This window comes from Lichenostomus cassidix, chromosome 2, assembly GCF_008360975.1.
Source record: "Lichenostomus cassidix isolate B80296 chromosome 2, HeHo_3.0, whole genome shotgun sequence".
NCBI lineage: Eukaryota > Metazoa > Chordata > Aves > Passeriformes > Meliphagidae > Lichenostomus > Lichenostomus cassidix.
In genome coordinates this window covers 2,702,387-2,718,431 of record NC_139482.1, presented here as the reverse complement: position 1 = coordinate 2,718,431, position 16,045 = coordinate 2,702,387, and the positions used below count along the sequence as shown (strand labels likewise).

General features: G+C 46.0%; 1 protein-coding gene and 1 long non-coding RNA gene across 2 annotated transcripts in view; one reads left to right on the top strand and one right to left on the bottom strand.

Annotated features, from left to right (window-relative positions):
- Nucleotides 1-1,226, bottom strand: part of LOC146440717 (vasoactive intestinal polypeptide receptor) — a 103,702-nt gene extending 102,476 nt beyond the window's left edge. The window contains exon 1 of the mRNA XM_085050144.1: nucleotides 1,102-1,226. Within this exon, the coding sequence (XP_084906270.1) occupies nucleotides 1,102-1,158 (57 nt within the window). The 5' untranslated portion in view covers nucleotides 1,159-1,226. The remainder of the gene's footprint in view (nucleotides 1-1,101) is intronic.
- Nucleotides 1,227-11,259: 10,033 nt separating this feature from the next.
- Nucleotides 11,260-11,997, top strand: LOC146440716 (uncharacterized). The gene is made up of 2 exons (XR_014850359.1): nucleotides 11,260-11,372; nucleotides 11,698-11,997. It is a non-coding gene; the product is annotated as an uncharacterized LOC146440716 (long non-coding RNA).
- Nucleotides 11,998-16,045: the final 4,048 nt, after the last annotated feature.

The following is a 16,045-nucleotide window of genomic DNA, read 5'->3' as shown; positions in this document are numbered from 1 at the left end:
AGGTCCTTTCCAACCATTCCACAATTCTGTGACGATTCTGTGGCCAGAGCCACCAACACCAGCCCGGCAGAGCAAACACAAGTGACTTACAACCAGCACAAATGGCACAACCCAGCTCCCGTGGGCAACCTCACCCAGCCCTACAGGATGCTGGGGACACAACCTCACCTTCCAGAGAGAAAACAACTGTGGGAGAAGCTTACAAGCAAGAGGGGAAACTCAGCCACAGCCAGCACACAATCCCCCCCAAACCGCACCCTGCTCAATTAAAACCACTCTCGTTATAAACCAAACACTGCGAGGAAATGAGCTGCAAGAACGAAGCTTCAGCCAAATCAGAGAACTGCAGAAAGCCGGAGTGGTCCAGGCTGGAAGGGACCTGAAAGCTCATCCCGTTCCAGGGACACCGGTGGCTCGGATAGAGGCGCAGCAGCCCTGCCCGGTGCCGGAGGATCGGCGCTGCTCGCACGCGTGGCTCTGGGTGTTCTCGGCCAAAAAACCCTCCGTGCTCAGCCTGCCCCGAGCCATCCCCGCGGGGAGGACACGGCACTGCCCCGATCGCGGACCCGACCGGGGGAATGACACCCAGAAGGGACACAGAGCACATCCCTGCTGCCAGCTCGGCTCTCTCCTCGCACAGCGCAGCCACACGGGCTGGGAAGCAGCACTTTGCCGAACTTCTGGCGGGCAGCTGGAGGCATCCCGAGCCCATCCCGAGCCCCCTGCCCAGCTGCTGGGTCCCCCTGGGACATCTCATCCCGTTATCCCGGTTTTTGGGGACAGCATAGCGAGGAGTCACCGGGCTGCCGAACGCAAACCAAAGCAAAGCCAAAGCCGGGCTGCAAACCCGCATGACAGCGAAACCGGGAGCCTGCCGTGAAATCAAACGCTAAAATCCCGACGGGAATTCCTCCCGCTCAAGGAGATCCTCTCCCTCTCCAAGGGAAAGCACGCCTGAATCAAAATGCAAACCGAGCAACCGCGATTTCCCAATGATCAGCGCCCAGGGAAAGCAGCAGATCCACCTGCCTTTCCCCCGCCGGCGCTGCCAAAGTTGCCCAAAGTTTGCCCGAGGCGGAGCGATGCCCGGCGGTCACTCACCGTGGCCAGCAGGCAGCCGAGCAGCGGCACGGCCACGCGCAGCACGGAGGCGCGCATCCCGCCCGAGCCCCGCGGGCAGCCTGAGCTCCCCGCGCCGGGCTGAGCGCATCCAGCGGCGGCGGCAGCAGGAGCCGCAGCGGCAGCAGCAGGAGGAGCAGGAGGCAGCTCGGAGCTCCGAGCCCGCAGCGCTCCGCCGAGCTCCGCACCGCCTCCTGCGCGGGTGGCTCCGGCACCGCCCCTGCCCGCCCAGGTACGGCGGGGAGCGGAGTGCCCGGGCTGCTCGGGCTGCTCGCACCTTACTCCTCCCGTGCTGCACTAGTTCCCTCCTCTTCTTTCCTTTTGCCTTTTGTTAATTTTCATTTCCTCGCTTTTTCTCCCTCTTTTCTTTTTTTTGTTGTGTTTTTCCTTTTTTACCCCTCCGTTCTCCTTTCTTTCCTGTTTCACTTCTCGTCCCCTTCTCCCCCTCCTTTTCATTTTTCCCTTTTTCCTCTCTCCTTTCTTTTTTCCCCTTCTTTCCCCCCCCTCCTCTCTTCCCCCATTCTCTCCTATTTCCCCTTTTCCTGTTCATTTCCCCCTTTCTTCTCTCTTCCCTTTTTACTTTTTTCCACGTTTTATGTTTCCTTTTCTTTTCCCCCTTCTCACCCATTTTTACTTTTTTTAATCCCATTTCCCACTTTGTTTTCAATTTTCTCTTTCCCTCTTCCTCACCCTTTAATTTCTTCATCCTTTCCTTTCCTTTCCTTTCCTTTCCTTTCCTTTCCTTTCCTTTCCTTTCCTTTCCTTTCCTTTCCTTTCCTTTCCTTTCCTTTCCTTTCCCTTCCCACTTTCCACTTTCCACTTTTGGGAACATGACCCAGCCCTGCTGGGAAAGGAAAGGAATGGTTGACATGGAATGGAATGGAGACATTTGTCTTCCTCTGAAATAACTGCTTGGTAAGAAGTGGTTAAACGGACCAAAAAATCCCAACCCAACTCAGTGATCTGTATGTCCTCTCTCTGCCCTTTTGCCCAGAAAAGGCAGAACAATCCCATGCTGCAGGTCACTGACATGGTATTTCTGGATTTCTCAGTTTGGAAGAACAGCTCAAGAGCAGGCTGACTTTCATTTTTAATAAAAATGTGGAAATCTTTCCCCTTTCCAGCATGATATGCAGCATTGGACTTCATATTAAGGGCAATGATCCTTTCTGCTCAAGACAAACCCCAAGTCTAAGCTTGCTTTAATGTAGAAAGCCAAACAAGCCCTAGAAATACAGGTAAAAATAGGAAAAACAATACCCTCCTCACTGTTCCTTTCTCCCCAGCCAAGCTAGATTTTCAAGCTCAAACAGATGGACAGATTTGTTGTCTTGCAAACCACCTGCCGAGGAAAGAAAACAAAATCCTCCTATTTGGGAAGCCCTGGAGACAGCTCCCCAACTCCAGGCCCTTCCACTTACTGACACAACCAAGAATGCTGCCATTTTTAGGGAAAGGGCTAAAAAGTCAAAGACCTAAAGTTACCTCCAGTCTTTAGCCCTTGTTAAAAGTCATTAAACCTTGTTTAGAGGTAATCTGCAAAGGGGGAGAAAAAGAAACAGTTTAGTATATTTCTTGTCAATTTTATGGAAAGACTGGTGAGTTTGTTCCTACGGAATGATTTTTTTCTTTTTTTTTTTTTTCATTTAATATGAAAAATCCCAATCCTATCCCTTGTTTTCCATCATAGGCCTGATGGTGGCCTGTACTTGCCAGTGTAAAAAGAGGGACAAGATGTTAATTACCTGTATTAGTTGTACAAGGGCTTGAACACCCAGCAAAGCTATGTAAAGCTCAGTTTGCATCCTAAAATGGCATGGGCAGGGCTGATTAGCTGGTCACTGCACCTCCCCACTAATTAGAACCACTCTGGGTTTCCTTAAAGGTTAAAGCTCTAAAGTTATATCCAGCCTTTAAATCTTGTTAGGAGGTCATTAAACCTTGTTTAGAGGTAATCTGCACAGGGGGAGAAAAAGAAACAGTTTAGTATATTTCTTGTCAATTTTATGGAAAGACTGGTGGGTTTGTTCCTACTGAATTATTTTTTTCCTTATTTTTTTTTTTCATTTAATATGAAAAATCCCAATCCTATCCCTTGTTTCTCATCATAGGCCTGATGGTGGCCTGTACTTGCCAGTGTAAAAAGAGGGGCAAGATGTTAATTACCTGTATTAGTTGTACAAGGGCTTGAACACCCAGCAGAGCTATGTAAAGCTCAGTTTGCATCCTAAAATGGCATGGGCAGGGCTGATTAGCTGGTCACTGCACCTCCCCACTAATTAGACCCACTCTGGGTTTCCTTAAAGGTTAAAGAGCCAAAGTTATATCCAGCCTTTAAATCTTGTTAAAAGTCATTAAACCTTGTTTAGAGGTAATCTGCAAACGGGGAGAAAAAGAAACAGTTTAGTATATTTCTTGTCAATTTTATGGAAAGACTGGTGGGTTTGTTGCTTCTGAATTATTTTTTTTCTTCTATTTTTTTTTTTCATTTAATATGAAAAATCCCAATGCTATCCCTTGTTTCTCATCATAGGCCTGATGGTGGCCTGTACTTGCCAGTGTAAAAAGAGGGGCAAGATGTTAATTACCTGTATTAGTTGTACAAGGGCTTGAACACCCAGCAGAGCTATGTAAAGCTCAGTTTGCATCCTAAAATGGCATGGGCAGGGCTGATTAGCTGGTCACTGCACCTCCCCACTAATTAGACCCACTCTGGGTTTCCTTAAAGGTTAAAGAGCCAAAGTTATATCCAGCCTTTAAATCTTGTTAGGAGGTCATTAAACCTTGTTTAGAGGTAATCTGCAAAGGGGGAGAAAAAGAAACAGTTTAGTATATTTCTTGTCAATTTTATGGAAAGACTGGTGGGTTTGTTCCTACTGAATTATTTTTTTCCTTATTTTTTTTTTTCATTTAATATGAAAAATCCCAATGCTATCCCTTGTTTCTCATCATAGGCCTGATGGTGGCCTGTAATTGCCAGTGTAAAAAGAGGGGCAAGATGTTAATTACCTGTATTAGTTGTACAAGGGCTTGAACACCCAGCAAAGCTATGTAAAGCTCAGTTTGCATCCTAATATGGCATGGGCAGGGCTGATTAGCTGGTCACTGCACCTCCCCACTAATTAGACCCACTCTGGGTTTCCTTATTTCATTTAGTAATGCTTTCAAGTAGCCTGTTAAGGACACATGTGGTGGGGGGAGGAGGAGGGGAGCAAGGTGTTGGCAGGTGCAGCTTTTTGGGTTCTTTGCAGGGAGTGAACCTGAAGGTTTTGTGTCTCCTGACAGTGATTTCCCAGGAAAAATCTGAACCATATTTTGCCCTGTGCAGTGTGCTGGATGGAGGCTCAGCTCCTCCAACATCCTGGGGATTTGTTGTGTTGAGGGTACAGAAATTGGGCAGAAAATAACCCCCCTGCTGATGCAGCTGGTCCTCAGGGGGCAGAGGGGCTGAGTGCAGCTGGGTTTAGTTCTTGCTCACAACCAATTCGGCTCTCAAGCCTCGTTGTGTTCAGCAAGAACTTCCACGAGCACAGAGTCACAAATAGTTTGGTTTCCACACTGTAAATCAATCTGGTTGCATTCAATGAAGGAGGAGAGACACAGACCATTGACTGATCCCAGCCAAACAGGGCTGTTTTCCCCTTCTCTTCTTTTGCCTTCTTCATCTTTTATTTTATCCAAACACCTTTCATACCATCATTTCTGGCCCTTCCCAAAGGGGTGGAACAATCATGTGTTTTGTTGTCTGCAATCATACATGTGAGGCATGTTCTTTATTTGCATCCCTAGGGGTGTGAAAGTTAATATGCAAATGGCCATTAATTAGAGGCTGGGCTACTTTCAGATAGCATTTATAGTGGGTACAACAGGTAAAATAAACACTTTGGTCCTCCTCCACCCTTCTGTGCCTCACTGAAACAACAGCAGGCTGTGGCACCTCTGCCTCCCTCCAGACATCATCCTGCTGTTGGTCCTTGCTCAAGCCAGGTGCAAGATAGGAGAGAGCCTAGATCATGTTTTTATCAATCAGCCTCATAAATTCTTCACCAACTTCAGACAACTCTCTAAAAATTCTGATAATTTTTTACAGGGCAGTGAGTGAAATGCATGTTGCTGGGAGAAATCCACTCGTTTGGTTCCAACCCACCTCCTGCTCATTTCATCCCATGCCCCAAACCTTACACTGCCAGATCAGGGGAAACACATTCCCTTCCCCATGTGGCTGAAGGTTTTGCATCACTGCAGACTGAAAAGCCCCACACTCTCTGCAGCCCCATTCTTGGAGCCTGTGCTGTGCCTTTAGCACCTTTTTTGCCTTCTTCCCTGATATTAACATGTAATAACCCTGGTAATTAACATGTGTATCCTCTCTGAGACAAGAATGAGAGACAGAAATATTCAAAACGTTGCTGCACTGTGGTTTTGTGGTGTGGCCTAGTGATGGTCATGGCTTGAACCTTCATTTTCTCCTGAGTGTGTGGCAACAGGAGCATTCCCAAGTATTAATCTGAGTTACTCATGGATTCCAATACCAGGATGGATTTCCCCCAAAGCACGATTCTGTTTTGAGCCTGTCTCTGTGTGCATGAGATCTATTGTGGGAGATTTGGTTAACTGGTTTCACTTCCATTAACCTGTGCTGCAGTTCCCTTTCCCTGTGCTGGTGGGAGCTTGGTGCTCTCCCTGCTGTGATTCCATCCAACACCTCCCTGAAAATGTCTTTTCTAAGCTTCAGGGCTGTGAGGGGAGGCTGGGAAGGTGGCAGCTGCTTGGTATTGAACAGGTTCTCTGCTAATAAATTGGTATTGCAGGCTGGAAGGTGTTTTTTTTTTCCTAATCTCAGTCATGAACTATTCAAGAAAGCCTCAATCTAATTCCTCTTCACATCAGTAGCAGCACAGTTACCTCGATGGCTGTTTTGGGCTGGTGCATCTTCTCTGTGCTTGCCTTTCTTCATTACCATTATTTAACCCTCATCCCCAAAGGTAATTAACATTTGTGCCCAGGCATCCCTCATGGAATGCCTCATCTCTCTGAGAGTTGGTGGGGAAAATGTCAAACAGATGTAAGAAAATTTGGTGGACACTAATGGCAGAGGCAAATAAAAGCAACCAGGTTGTTTCCTGCCTGTGTTTTGCTCCTCTGTGCCCCTGGCAATCAGAAATACAAAGACTAATAGCAGTGGTGTCTAGAAGGACAATATTTGAGGGCTGATTCATGCAGCAGTTTGCTGAGGGCTGGATTTGCTGTGCTGTGCCCTTGGGGTTATGTTCTCCATTTAGCTTCCTCTCCTAAGCCAACACAATGCATCTGTTCTGCTTTCCACTTGGTGACTTTATTCGAATGCAGTAACAGCATTGCATTCCATAAACAAGCTGTGAGATAAATTTCTGTGTGTTGTTTGCATTGGGGATTAGGGGCAGGCAAACACTGGCTGTGCTGGTTTGCAAACAGGACGATTCCATCCACCTACAGGACTTCATTATTTGCAAAACGAGGCGTAAACAATTGGTGCTTTCCTGTGGTTTAAGTCCCCTTTTTCAGCATGAGATGACTTCATGTGAAAACACGAGAGTGGCCCCAGGGAAAACCTAAAGCAAGTTGACCACAACCCAGCAGGGCTGAAAGCTTAGACCTTCTTCTCTTTCTGTCCCCAGCTGTCCCCAAAAGTTTTCCCAGTGAAATTCTCCTAGAAATCTCCACCTTCTTAATGACCAAAGCTGGGAGGGCAGCAGAGGTGGATGTGTCAGTGCAGAACGTGAAACATCTGCAGAGCAGGAGTGGGATGCTTCAATGAAAAGGATCTACCTGATACAGGCAGGCCAGAATCTTGTCCTTGATCTCTGGGGCAAGGGCAAATGATCCAGTTCCTGATGCTCACCTCACTCTGTAAGCTAAAGATAGTAATAATTACCTACCAAACTCCCAGGAGAGCTGAGGATTAATTGCTTCATAGTACTCAACATTTATTTTCACACAATCAAAGCCACTGGGAGCAGAAGAAATAAGCTTTGCAATTACTGTTACATATCCACAGAGGACTATCCACGCATGGAGTACTTGGATAAAACAGTTTCCCTAAAAATAATTTTTAAAAAATAATCTTATTTGTGTTTGGGTAGAAAAAGACAAAACCTTCGGGCTCAGGAAGAACAAACCAAATAAAAAAACCCCAAAACTATGCAAACAAACTAACAAGCAAGAACTTCCTCCAAACTCAGGATGATGGCAGGGATGGAAGGAATTCAGGTGAGTAGAAAAACCCTGCATTATTAAAGCAGCGCTGTTTACAGTGGGAACATTGTACAACTGCTCCAGGGTACAGGACGTGCCAAAGGCACAGAGGAAACAGGGCAACTCTCCCTGCTTTCCCCCTGGAGCTCTGCAGAGCCAAGGAGGACAGGGGAGGTGAGAAGGGCAGAGTTTGGAGGGCAGAAAGCTGCTCAGCACAGCTCTCAGCATGGCTACAACCACATTTTTTAAGATAAGCCTGCCCAGGAGATGCAGATTCCTGCCCAGGCTGTGGCCACCATGAAGAAACATTCTGCCCTCCCTGTCGAGAGATTTTTATCTCCTGCTCTGACACTCACAGAGAGAGGTTGGCAGCAGAAGGCACAAGAAGCAGGGAAACCAACGCAGTGATTGACACCAGCGATTACACAAGCTAAATAAAAGCTCGGGCTAAAACATGCTCTAGAGAGGGAGATAAAGCCTCCACCTTGTCATCAGAGGATGTGGTACAGCTGATGCTTTTGTGGGGGAGGCAGGAAATGGAACATTTTACACAGCCTGGTCAAATGTGCCCCAGAGCTGCTCTGCACAGAGAGGGTTTGCTGCTGGTGTTCCCAGAACCAGCCCCAGTTTCTTCTGACTGGGTGATGAGAATTTTTTAATATCTGATGAACTCTGTTTAAGGCCTCAGCAGCTGAAAAGAGGAATTTCTAGACTCACTAATTTTTGTGATAAATGTTGTAAGGTTTGGTGTGAACTGACAAGTGCAATACACAGTGAATAAGGAATTCAGGGCTCCTCCCAAGGTGTCTGCTTGGACTTGCTGGTGGCACTCAGGGACAAGGTTTAGTGATTTAGTGACTGGGTTAATGTTGGGCTTGACCATCTCGGAGGGCTTTGCCAAGCTAAAGAATTCCAAGATGCTGTAATTCTATGGTTCTCTGAGATCCTTTTATCCACCTCTGGCTTCAGCAGCCACGGATAAAACCTCCCAACCCTTTGGGACTGGATGTGCCTGAGTGGACTGAAGCCAGTTCTGAGAAGGCTGACCTGCCTCATCCATTGCAGGAAGGGTTAAAGAGGGAAAGCCAGCATTTCAGAAGTCAGTGTGTTCATTGCCTTCCTGCTGTTAACAACGAGGATCTGCATGGTCCATCCAGCTGGTTTGTGCTCTGGGAATGCTGCAGCCCTGAGGGGCTGGGAAGAGCCCTGGGGACAGTGGGCTTTGATCTGTGGAGAGCCAGACCCCGGGGAGAAGGTGGAATAATGGAGATAATGCCCAGCAGAGCATTTTTGGCCACGCTGTGGAGCATGATCCCATTTTTCACAGCCTCTGGGCTGAGTTACTTTCTCTTTTTCAAGTCCAAATCCAGCATAAAAAAAGGTCCAGCTGAGATCCAAAGCACTGGACATACACCAGGACACTTTTTGGGATTTATCAGCCACGAGAGCTCCTGTGATTTTTTTTTTTCTTTTTTTATTTTCTGCTCCTCTTCCCAAACGAACAGCAAGCTCAGGCTTTGCTCTCTTTTCTCTTTTTTTCCTCTCCTTTTCTCTCTCACATGCAGAGGGGGAGATCTTTCATCTCAGCCAACAGCCTTGGTCTGTTGAGCTCTGCCCAAGCCAGTTGCTCTCACACTGGGCTGGGCAGCTCTGCCCCATGCCTGGACCATGCCAGCACACCCTGGGCTGCCTTCAGGCATCAGCCAGGAAAATGGAACAGAAATCACAGAGCCTGGGGCTCACACACACTGATGGAGAGCAGGGAGAAGGGAATAAAGCCCCCTCTTCACCCCAAACTGAGGGATTATTTTTGCAGCTCAGTAGGAAACCATCTGAGCCTCAAACTTGCTGGTTTTCTGTCATACAGTCTGAAATCTGGTTGTTTCCAAAGGAAAAAAAAAAAATAAGTCAGAGACTCTGTGCATGGTTGGTGTGAAGGTATCTCCCTGTTTGAGGGCTCCCCCCTGAGCTCACTCTCTCACACCCCAAACAAGCCAATGTCACTGTAAAGAATGAATCCCTGCCCCTGCCTGATTTTGCTTTTGGCAGTCAATGAACACTCCTTGTAAGATTATTGATTTTCCTCCTGTTTGCTTAGCTGGGATATCCCTCGTTTCCAGCTCTTCTAAATCCTCCTTGCACGAAGAAAAAACAGCCCTGCTTCTCCTTTTTCAGTCATAATCTCTGGGAGAGAAAGAGTCCAGCCAGGTATTAGGGTTGGGAGTTCTCCCTCCAGCCCTGCTCACTATGAATCAGATTTAAAGGAAGCCTTTCTGGCTGCTGCAGCTCATTTCTCTTGGCTGAGCTGATGAATATCCCAGGATTGCTGCTGCTCACCTGATTCCCTTGCCTGATGCATTCCTTACATATCTGCTGCCTCCAGGATATATTTGTGCAAGCAAATTAAGCATCCTCACTATATGTCAGCAAAACATTACATCTGCTAATGGAGAGGAGTGTTCTGTTCGAAGTCCTTTCAACGCACGTGAAAAATAAAACTCCATTTCTGGGGGGAATAAGAAATGACAGTACATTCTGTTGAATTAATGCTGTCTGGGAAGGATTTGTCTCACATAAATGTAATTTTCCAGATAATTTTGGCGGTGTTTTTTTTTCTTTTTTTCCTGACAACTCTTCTTTCCTTGTAAGCAGAAGATCGTTTTGTGCCCAAAATCTGCCAGACTGACTGTACAAAGCAGGGAAACCTAATCCAAACTAAATCGTGTTAGTTTAACCAGATTGATGGCTGATTTTCCATGGTTCCTGTCTATTTCTGACAGTGCAAATGCCAACGACACAGTGACATCCCAAAAAGTCCCATTCTTTTATTCTGTACCAAGAGGTGAATGAGTGAAGGGATTAAAGTGTGTGGCATTACTTTGCTACCTGTGAATTTTGACCCTCTCTGAGAAGAGTGGCCCTGGATTTTTCAAGGAAAAAAGATTTTTAGACTGAGATTTTTTTTTTTTTTTTACTTTTTTTTTTTACTTCTTTTACAGATGCTGCTGTAGTCACCTAGAAAAAAAACCAGTCATATAAAGACCTGCTTTCCCTGGAGAGCTAAACGTTATCCAAGGAGATGACATAATATAGGGAATACTATGTGACCCTCTCTGAGAAGTGTAGTGCTGGATTTTTCAGCAAAAAAAAGATTTTTAGACTGAGATCCTTTTACCTTTTTTTACTTTTCTTTTTACTTCTTTTTTACTTTTTTCCACCTTTTCTACAGATGCTGCTGTAGTCACCTAGAAAAAACCAGGCATATAAAGACCTGCTTCCCATGGAGAGCTAAACATTATCCAAGGAGATGACATAATATAGGAAATAACTGAGGGAAATGAAACATCAGGCTCCAGTGCTTCTGAGTTAATGGCATTGAATTTATGAAGCTCTCTTGGTGTTCAGGCTCTGTTCTGGTGCCTCCTGCCTTACCTGAAAGGGATTTCTCAGGGGTGAGTGACCTTTCTGAAGAGCACAGGAATTTGGGACTGGATTTTGCCTCCAAGGTGCTGCCTTGAACTCGTTCCTCGTGTATCAAAGGCTTGGCACAGCCCCAGTGAAGTTCACCCAGGTTCAGGGAAGCTTTATTTGTTTGAACAGAAAATATGACCCTTGGCATTTGTGACATTAATCTTCCCCCTGAATGCTACCTTATCTCTGTGTTTACACTCAGCCCTCTGTGTTTTTACAGCGTCTTCTCTCCCTCTCTCACCTCTTGGCTCGCAAACCCTCTGGGACAAGGCAGGTTTTCATGTTTGTGCTGCTGCCCTCACCCACTTTTGGGTCAGCAAACAAGAACTTTGGCTGGGGATGGCAAAGAGCAGCTCCTCCTGCTCCACGCGGGGTGGGAGTGGCGTTTGTGGATTGGTTTGTCTCCACTTAGGATAGCCTGAAAATGGAACTGTGTGTGGCTGGGAAAGGGGAAAATATTCCAGTGCCAACACTGAGGAGAGCACCAAGCATTTGTGGATGTGTTTGTGGGGATTGTTGCTCTCAGGGAGCCAATTTTTTGGTTGCAGGTGAGACCCTTTTGAAGCAAATGGCTCTGCTGGCCCCACGAAGGCCCTGCCACCTTCAGGAGCTCCCAGCAAGATTCCCAGGAGGAACTGGGAGTGATGGAAGTGTTTTGCACATAAAGCATTGCCAAGAGCAGCTGGGCTAGAAAACTTACAGTGTCTTTCCCCTCTTTAATGGGAATATTTCTCTGGGGGGGAATTTCAGGCAGCTGTGCCACGTCTGCCTGTCTGGGGAGGTGAGTGGGTTGGCCTCGCTCGGCAGTGACTCATCCCCGGCTGGTTGAACTGCAGCTTCGCCGCTTTTCATTTGTTTATTTGTGTATTCCAGGCAGATCTGATGGATGATGAGGCTCTGGAGTCTCAGTGCACCAAAGCTCCACACTTCCCATTGAAGTTTTCCGGCAGAAAGTGTGGAGAGCACAGGACACAGCGTTGGATGGACAGAATTAATTTGCGAAACAAGAGATGTTCTGATTTTGCCATTTTTCCATGCCCAGGTTAAACCAAGACTCTCTGTTAATGTGAATATCAAGGATGACTATAAAATATGAGACCATGATCAAGTCCAAGATGAAATTCAGTCTTCCAGTCTACTTACAAGTGAGAAAATAATAATAATTTGAAACAATACCGAGCTAACAAGGAATCTCTGAACTGGGAGTTATAATCAGCTAAGGCTTCACTTCAGGAAATTATCCACAATCAAGGGAAAAATCACCATAGGCTTGGTCTAAATTTCAGTTTAGTCCAATTCTATTGAAGTTGGGGAGGTTATAGTGTCTAAATTTCAGTTTAGTCAAATCCTGTTGAAGTTGGGGAGGTTATAGTGTCTGAATTTCACTTTATTCAAATCCTATTGAAGTTGGGGAGGTTGTAGTGTTGGAAGATGAATGTTTATTCAAATTATTTCCTGTTTGGGGACTTATTCAGGGCTTTCCTGAGCTGGGTCAGAAGTGTTCCAGAGCAGATAATTAGGATTGTGTATTAGAGAAACCATTAGGACCCAGAGTCAAACATCATATTAAGAATAGGCAGGATGACTTTCACTCAGTGCCGCTCACCACATGAATTTCCAGGGAAATTAATCACAGTGGAGATGTTTTGGGGGAGTCAACAAAACTCCCCAGGCTGTGCAAGGCTTGCTCTATTCCTGGACAGCAAAAGAGGCCTGCCATAAAATCCAGTATTGACATGAGTTTCTTCAGCTGTGGCCCCAAAAGCAAACACACTCCCTGTCAAGAGGCAGCCTGTAAATAGTGAAGTGTTATCCCAGTGCACCCCAGTTTGCGTCTTCAGATAATCTTCCGACTTTGTTGGGCTTTCTGGGTGGGATTTGTTTGCTTAAACACAGGCAAAGACAATGTTATTTGAGATTCTCCCTGTGAGCGTGGCAAACATGGTTCAGGATCTGCAAGATCTGCAGCACATCTGTGCTTTACGGGGTGGGAAGATGAGGCTGGGCGAGATGTGGGCACTGTGTAAAAAGTGTTCCTTCAAATTGGAGTGGGAGTTTTGGGCTGTGGAGCATCATGTTGTAGGTGTTCATTGGTCTTCTCAGGTTTTTAACAATAATTAGGAGTTTAATCACTTCCAGCCTGGGAAAGATGGAGATAATCCTGGTGAAAACATCTGAAAGAAGTCAGAAAAACCCCTTTCAAAAATGCCTTATTATTTTCAGCAGCAGCACAACTCAGGTGTAGAAGCCCAGGCCAAAAATGTCTAGAGCTGGGTGACAGATTTCACTGGGATTCAGGCTTTTGTTGCATCCAGCTGTGATTAAGTCAGCAGAAAACACACGTGGGACCCACTTGTTTTGTCCCCTTTGTCCCTGGCAATGCTCTGATCTTGGTGACCTCAGCCATGGCTGGTGGTGTGTCCCCAGACATGTCCTGTGCTCTGGGTTTGGTCAGATATCACCTCCCTCCAGGCATTGAAATCATGGAATGAATGGAAATCTTGATGCTGAACTGCTCCCTGACATTGTGCAGCTGAGAGTTTCAGAGGCAGCCTGAGAACAAGAACCTTCAACTCCAACCTGCTGCAGCTCTTCAGCTCTTTCAGCACTTGACACTTCTGTTTTCCCTTCAGCCTCCTTTGATTTTGGGTTATTTGTTCAATCTGGAAAAGCTGCAAGTGCAATGGTTATACAAACAATAACAACCTGAGCTGAAATTGTTTGCTTGGACTGAATTCTGTTCCGAGTTGGGAAATGGGAGCAGTGACCTGTGGGCTCCTGCAAAGGATGATCATCAGCGTGAGATTCAATGCTACTTTGATTTTAGTACATGATTAAAAGTGATAAACTAACCTAAAAATTGTTTAGCCTTTTATATTCCACTCCTCTCCAAAGTTTATCAAGACTGCTCTATTGATTTACTGTTTAAAAGTGGGGGAAATAGAGCCAGATAGCTTTTAAAGTTCCATCCTTTTCACTAGAAAGATTAAAAAAAATTCCTTTTCTTACCTAGCCAGGGCTCTACTAACAATCACATTGAGGTGGCAACCTGAAGAACATTTATAGAGGCTAAGCCATAAAACCTTTATGTGCTGTGTACCCATGATCCTCTTTCACATATATCTCATATCAGTGACAACATTTGCATAGATATGCTATGGAGAACTTGAGGCAGCTTTTCATGCATGTCCTCTGTGTGTATTTTAATGAGTTCCACGTGGCAAAATATTTTGAATATCCCTGAGTGCCTTCCAGATCTCTTGTTCAACGTCATCTCAAGGAGTATCTGCTCAGACCTTGATGTCTGGCTGAAAAATTACCCAAGTGGCACATCTGGGAACACCAGGACTGTGCTGGCCAGGGAATCCTGCCAGCCCAGGAAAACTCCAAGTCCTTTGGATTTGCACAGAAGGTGGTTTGAGGAAGTCTGGAGTTGAAGGGGAAGCTCAGCCATGGTGAAGGCACTGCCAGCATTGCAATGCTGGGTCTAATCAGCTCACTATTTATATCCCCAGGCCATTATTCATGAGGATGTCACACCAGGAGCTGCGTCAGCAGCCAGAAAGATTGATTGCACTAGAGGTAGCAGGGAAACCTCACACCAGCAGCATGAGGGAGGAATCCAAAGCAGAGCCCAGCCTCCAAACCTGGCCAGACTCTAGGGAGCACAGATTGCAGCCTCAGAAGTGGATGTGTTTCTACACAAGGAGCTGAATCAGTTGTTGGAGGGTGAGCTGGTTTTGGTCTGGCCATGATCTTCCTTGGCTGACAAACACCTCCAAGCTTGTTTCTCCTTGGAAGTGCAGCATTGTGTGCACTCTCAGGAGATAATTTGGGAGGTGATGAGTAGCCCAGGCCTCTGGAATGGCATGAAAACATGAGGGAAGCATGCTGCTCCTGGCAATTAATTAATTATTGAACTAATTGCCTGATTAACTTGGGCACATCACCACAATGATGTGATCTGTTCTCTTCTTCTACCATATCTGTCTCGTTTGCCAGTGTTTTAGATACCTCTGTTTGGGTTTGAGGTGTATTTTTCTGGCATTTCAAACCAGCTGTGGTGATAGAATCATGGAATGGTTTGGGATGGAAGAGACCTTAAAGTGCATCTCGTCCCAACCTGCCATGGCAGGGACACCTTCCACTATCCCAGGTTGCTCCAAGCCCTGTCCAACCTGGCCTTGGACATTTCCAAGGATCCAGGGGCAGCCACAGCTTCTCTGGGCACTCTCTGCCAGGACCTCCCCACCCTCTGAGGTCACTGGGATTTTTTTCTGCAGCCCAGAATTCAGTCTGTGAGTACACATTTCTGATCCATATCCATCAACACTCACAATTCCTTCTCTTCGGGGCTGCTCTTAGATCATTCTGACATCTGCACATTCCCACTGCCATGGTGTGTCCTCTGACAGTCAGTTGTCATCCTGCAGTATCTCTGGATGTAGATATATCCAAAGCCACACGTCCTGTAACTGTGCAGAACCACTTCCTACACGGGTAACTGGAAATTTATGAGGCACCACTCGTCGTATTTAATTCACATCAATCCCCAGTGAAGCCATTGGAATCACAAGGGGGATGAATCTCACTCAGACCTAGTCCAGAAATGGAATGAATTTCAAAAATATAGCCACTTTTTCATCGAAACCCCTATAAAATCAATCTCCCACTTCAGAATACAGCCCTAAGGCTTGGAGCTGACTGAAATTACTAAAATGCAAAAAGAATCTTTAATTACATGCTCATTTGAGAGGAGGAATGTCAGGCTGTGTCCCTAGATTCATTTTTCAGACTAATTTAGTAGTCTTTGTGTTGAACATTCTCTTCTGATGGTGGACTTGAAAAATACATCCAATATGGAAATTTGCCATGTGAAGAGACTCCATTTCAATTATAGCTGTCTGAGTAAAATTGAAATAATAAGTTCCTATGAAAGAATATGTTACTGTGGGTGAAATCATGATCCATCTGATCCCTTGGGCTGTGTTTGACAGTGACAAGCTGGTGACAGACCTTCCCAGCTAGGAAAGACTGATGGAAGATTCACTCTGGGCTGTCCCATGGGCAGGGACAGCTCTTCCTGTGGTGGGCATGGTCTCAGGTCTGATTTTTGATGTCATGAGAAATTTTAAACCTGTGGCTTGTGATTCCAGCATAAAATGGAGCAGGTGTGGTTTGGTTGTCAGCAGAAGGAGTCTTGAAGCTGTCAGCTTTGGGA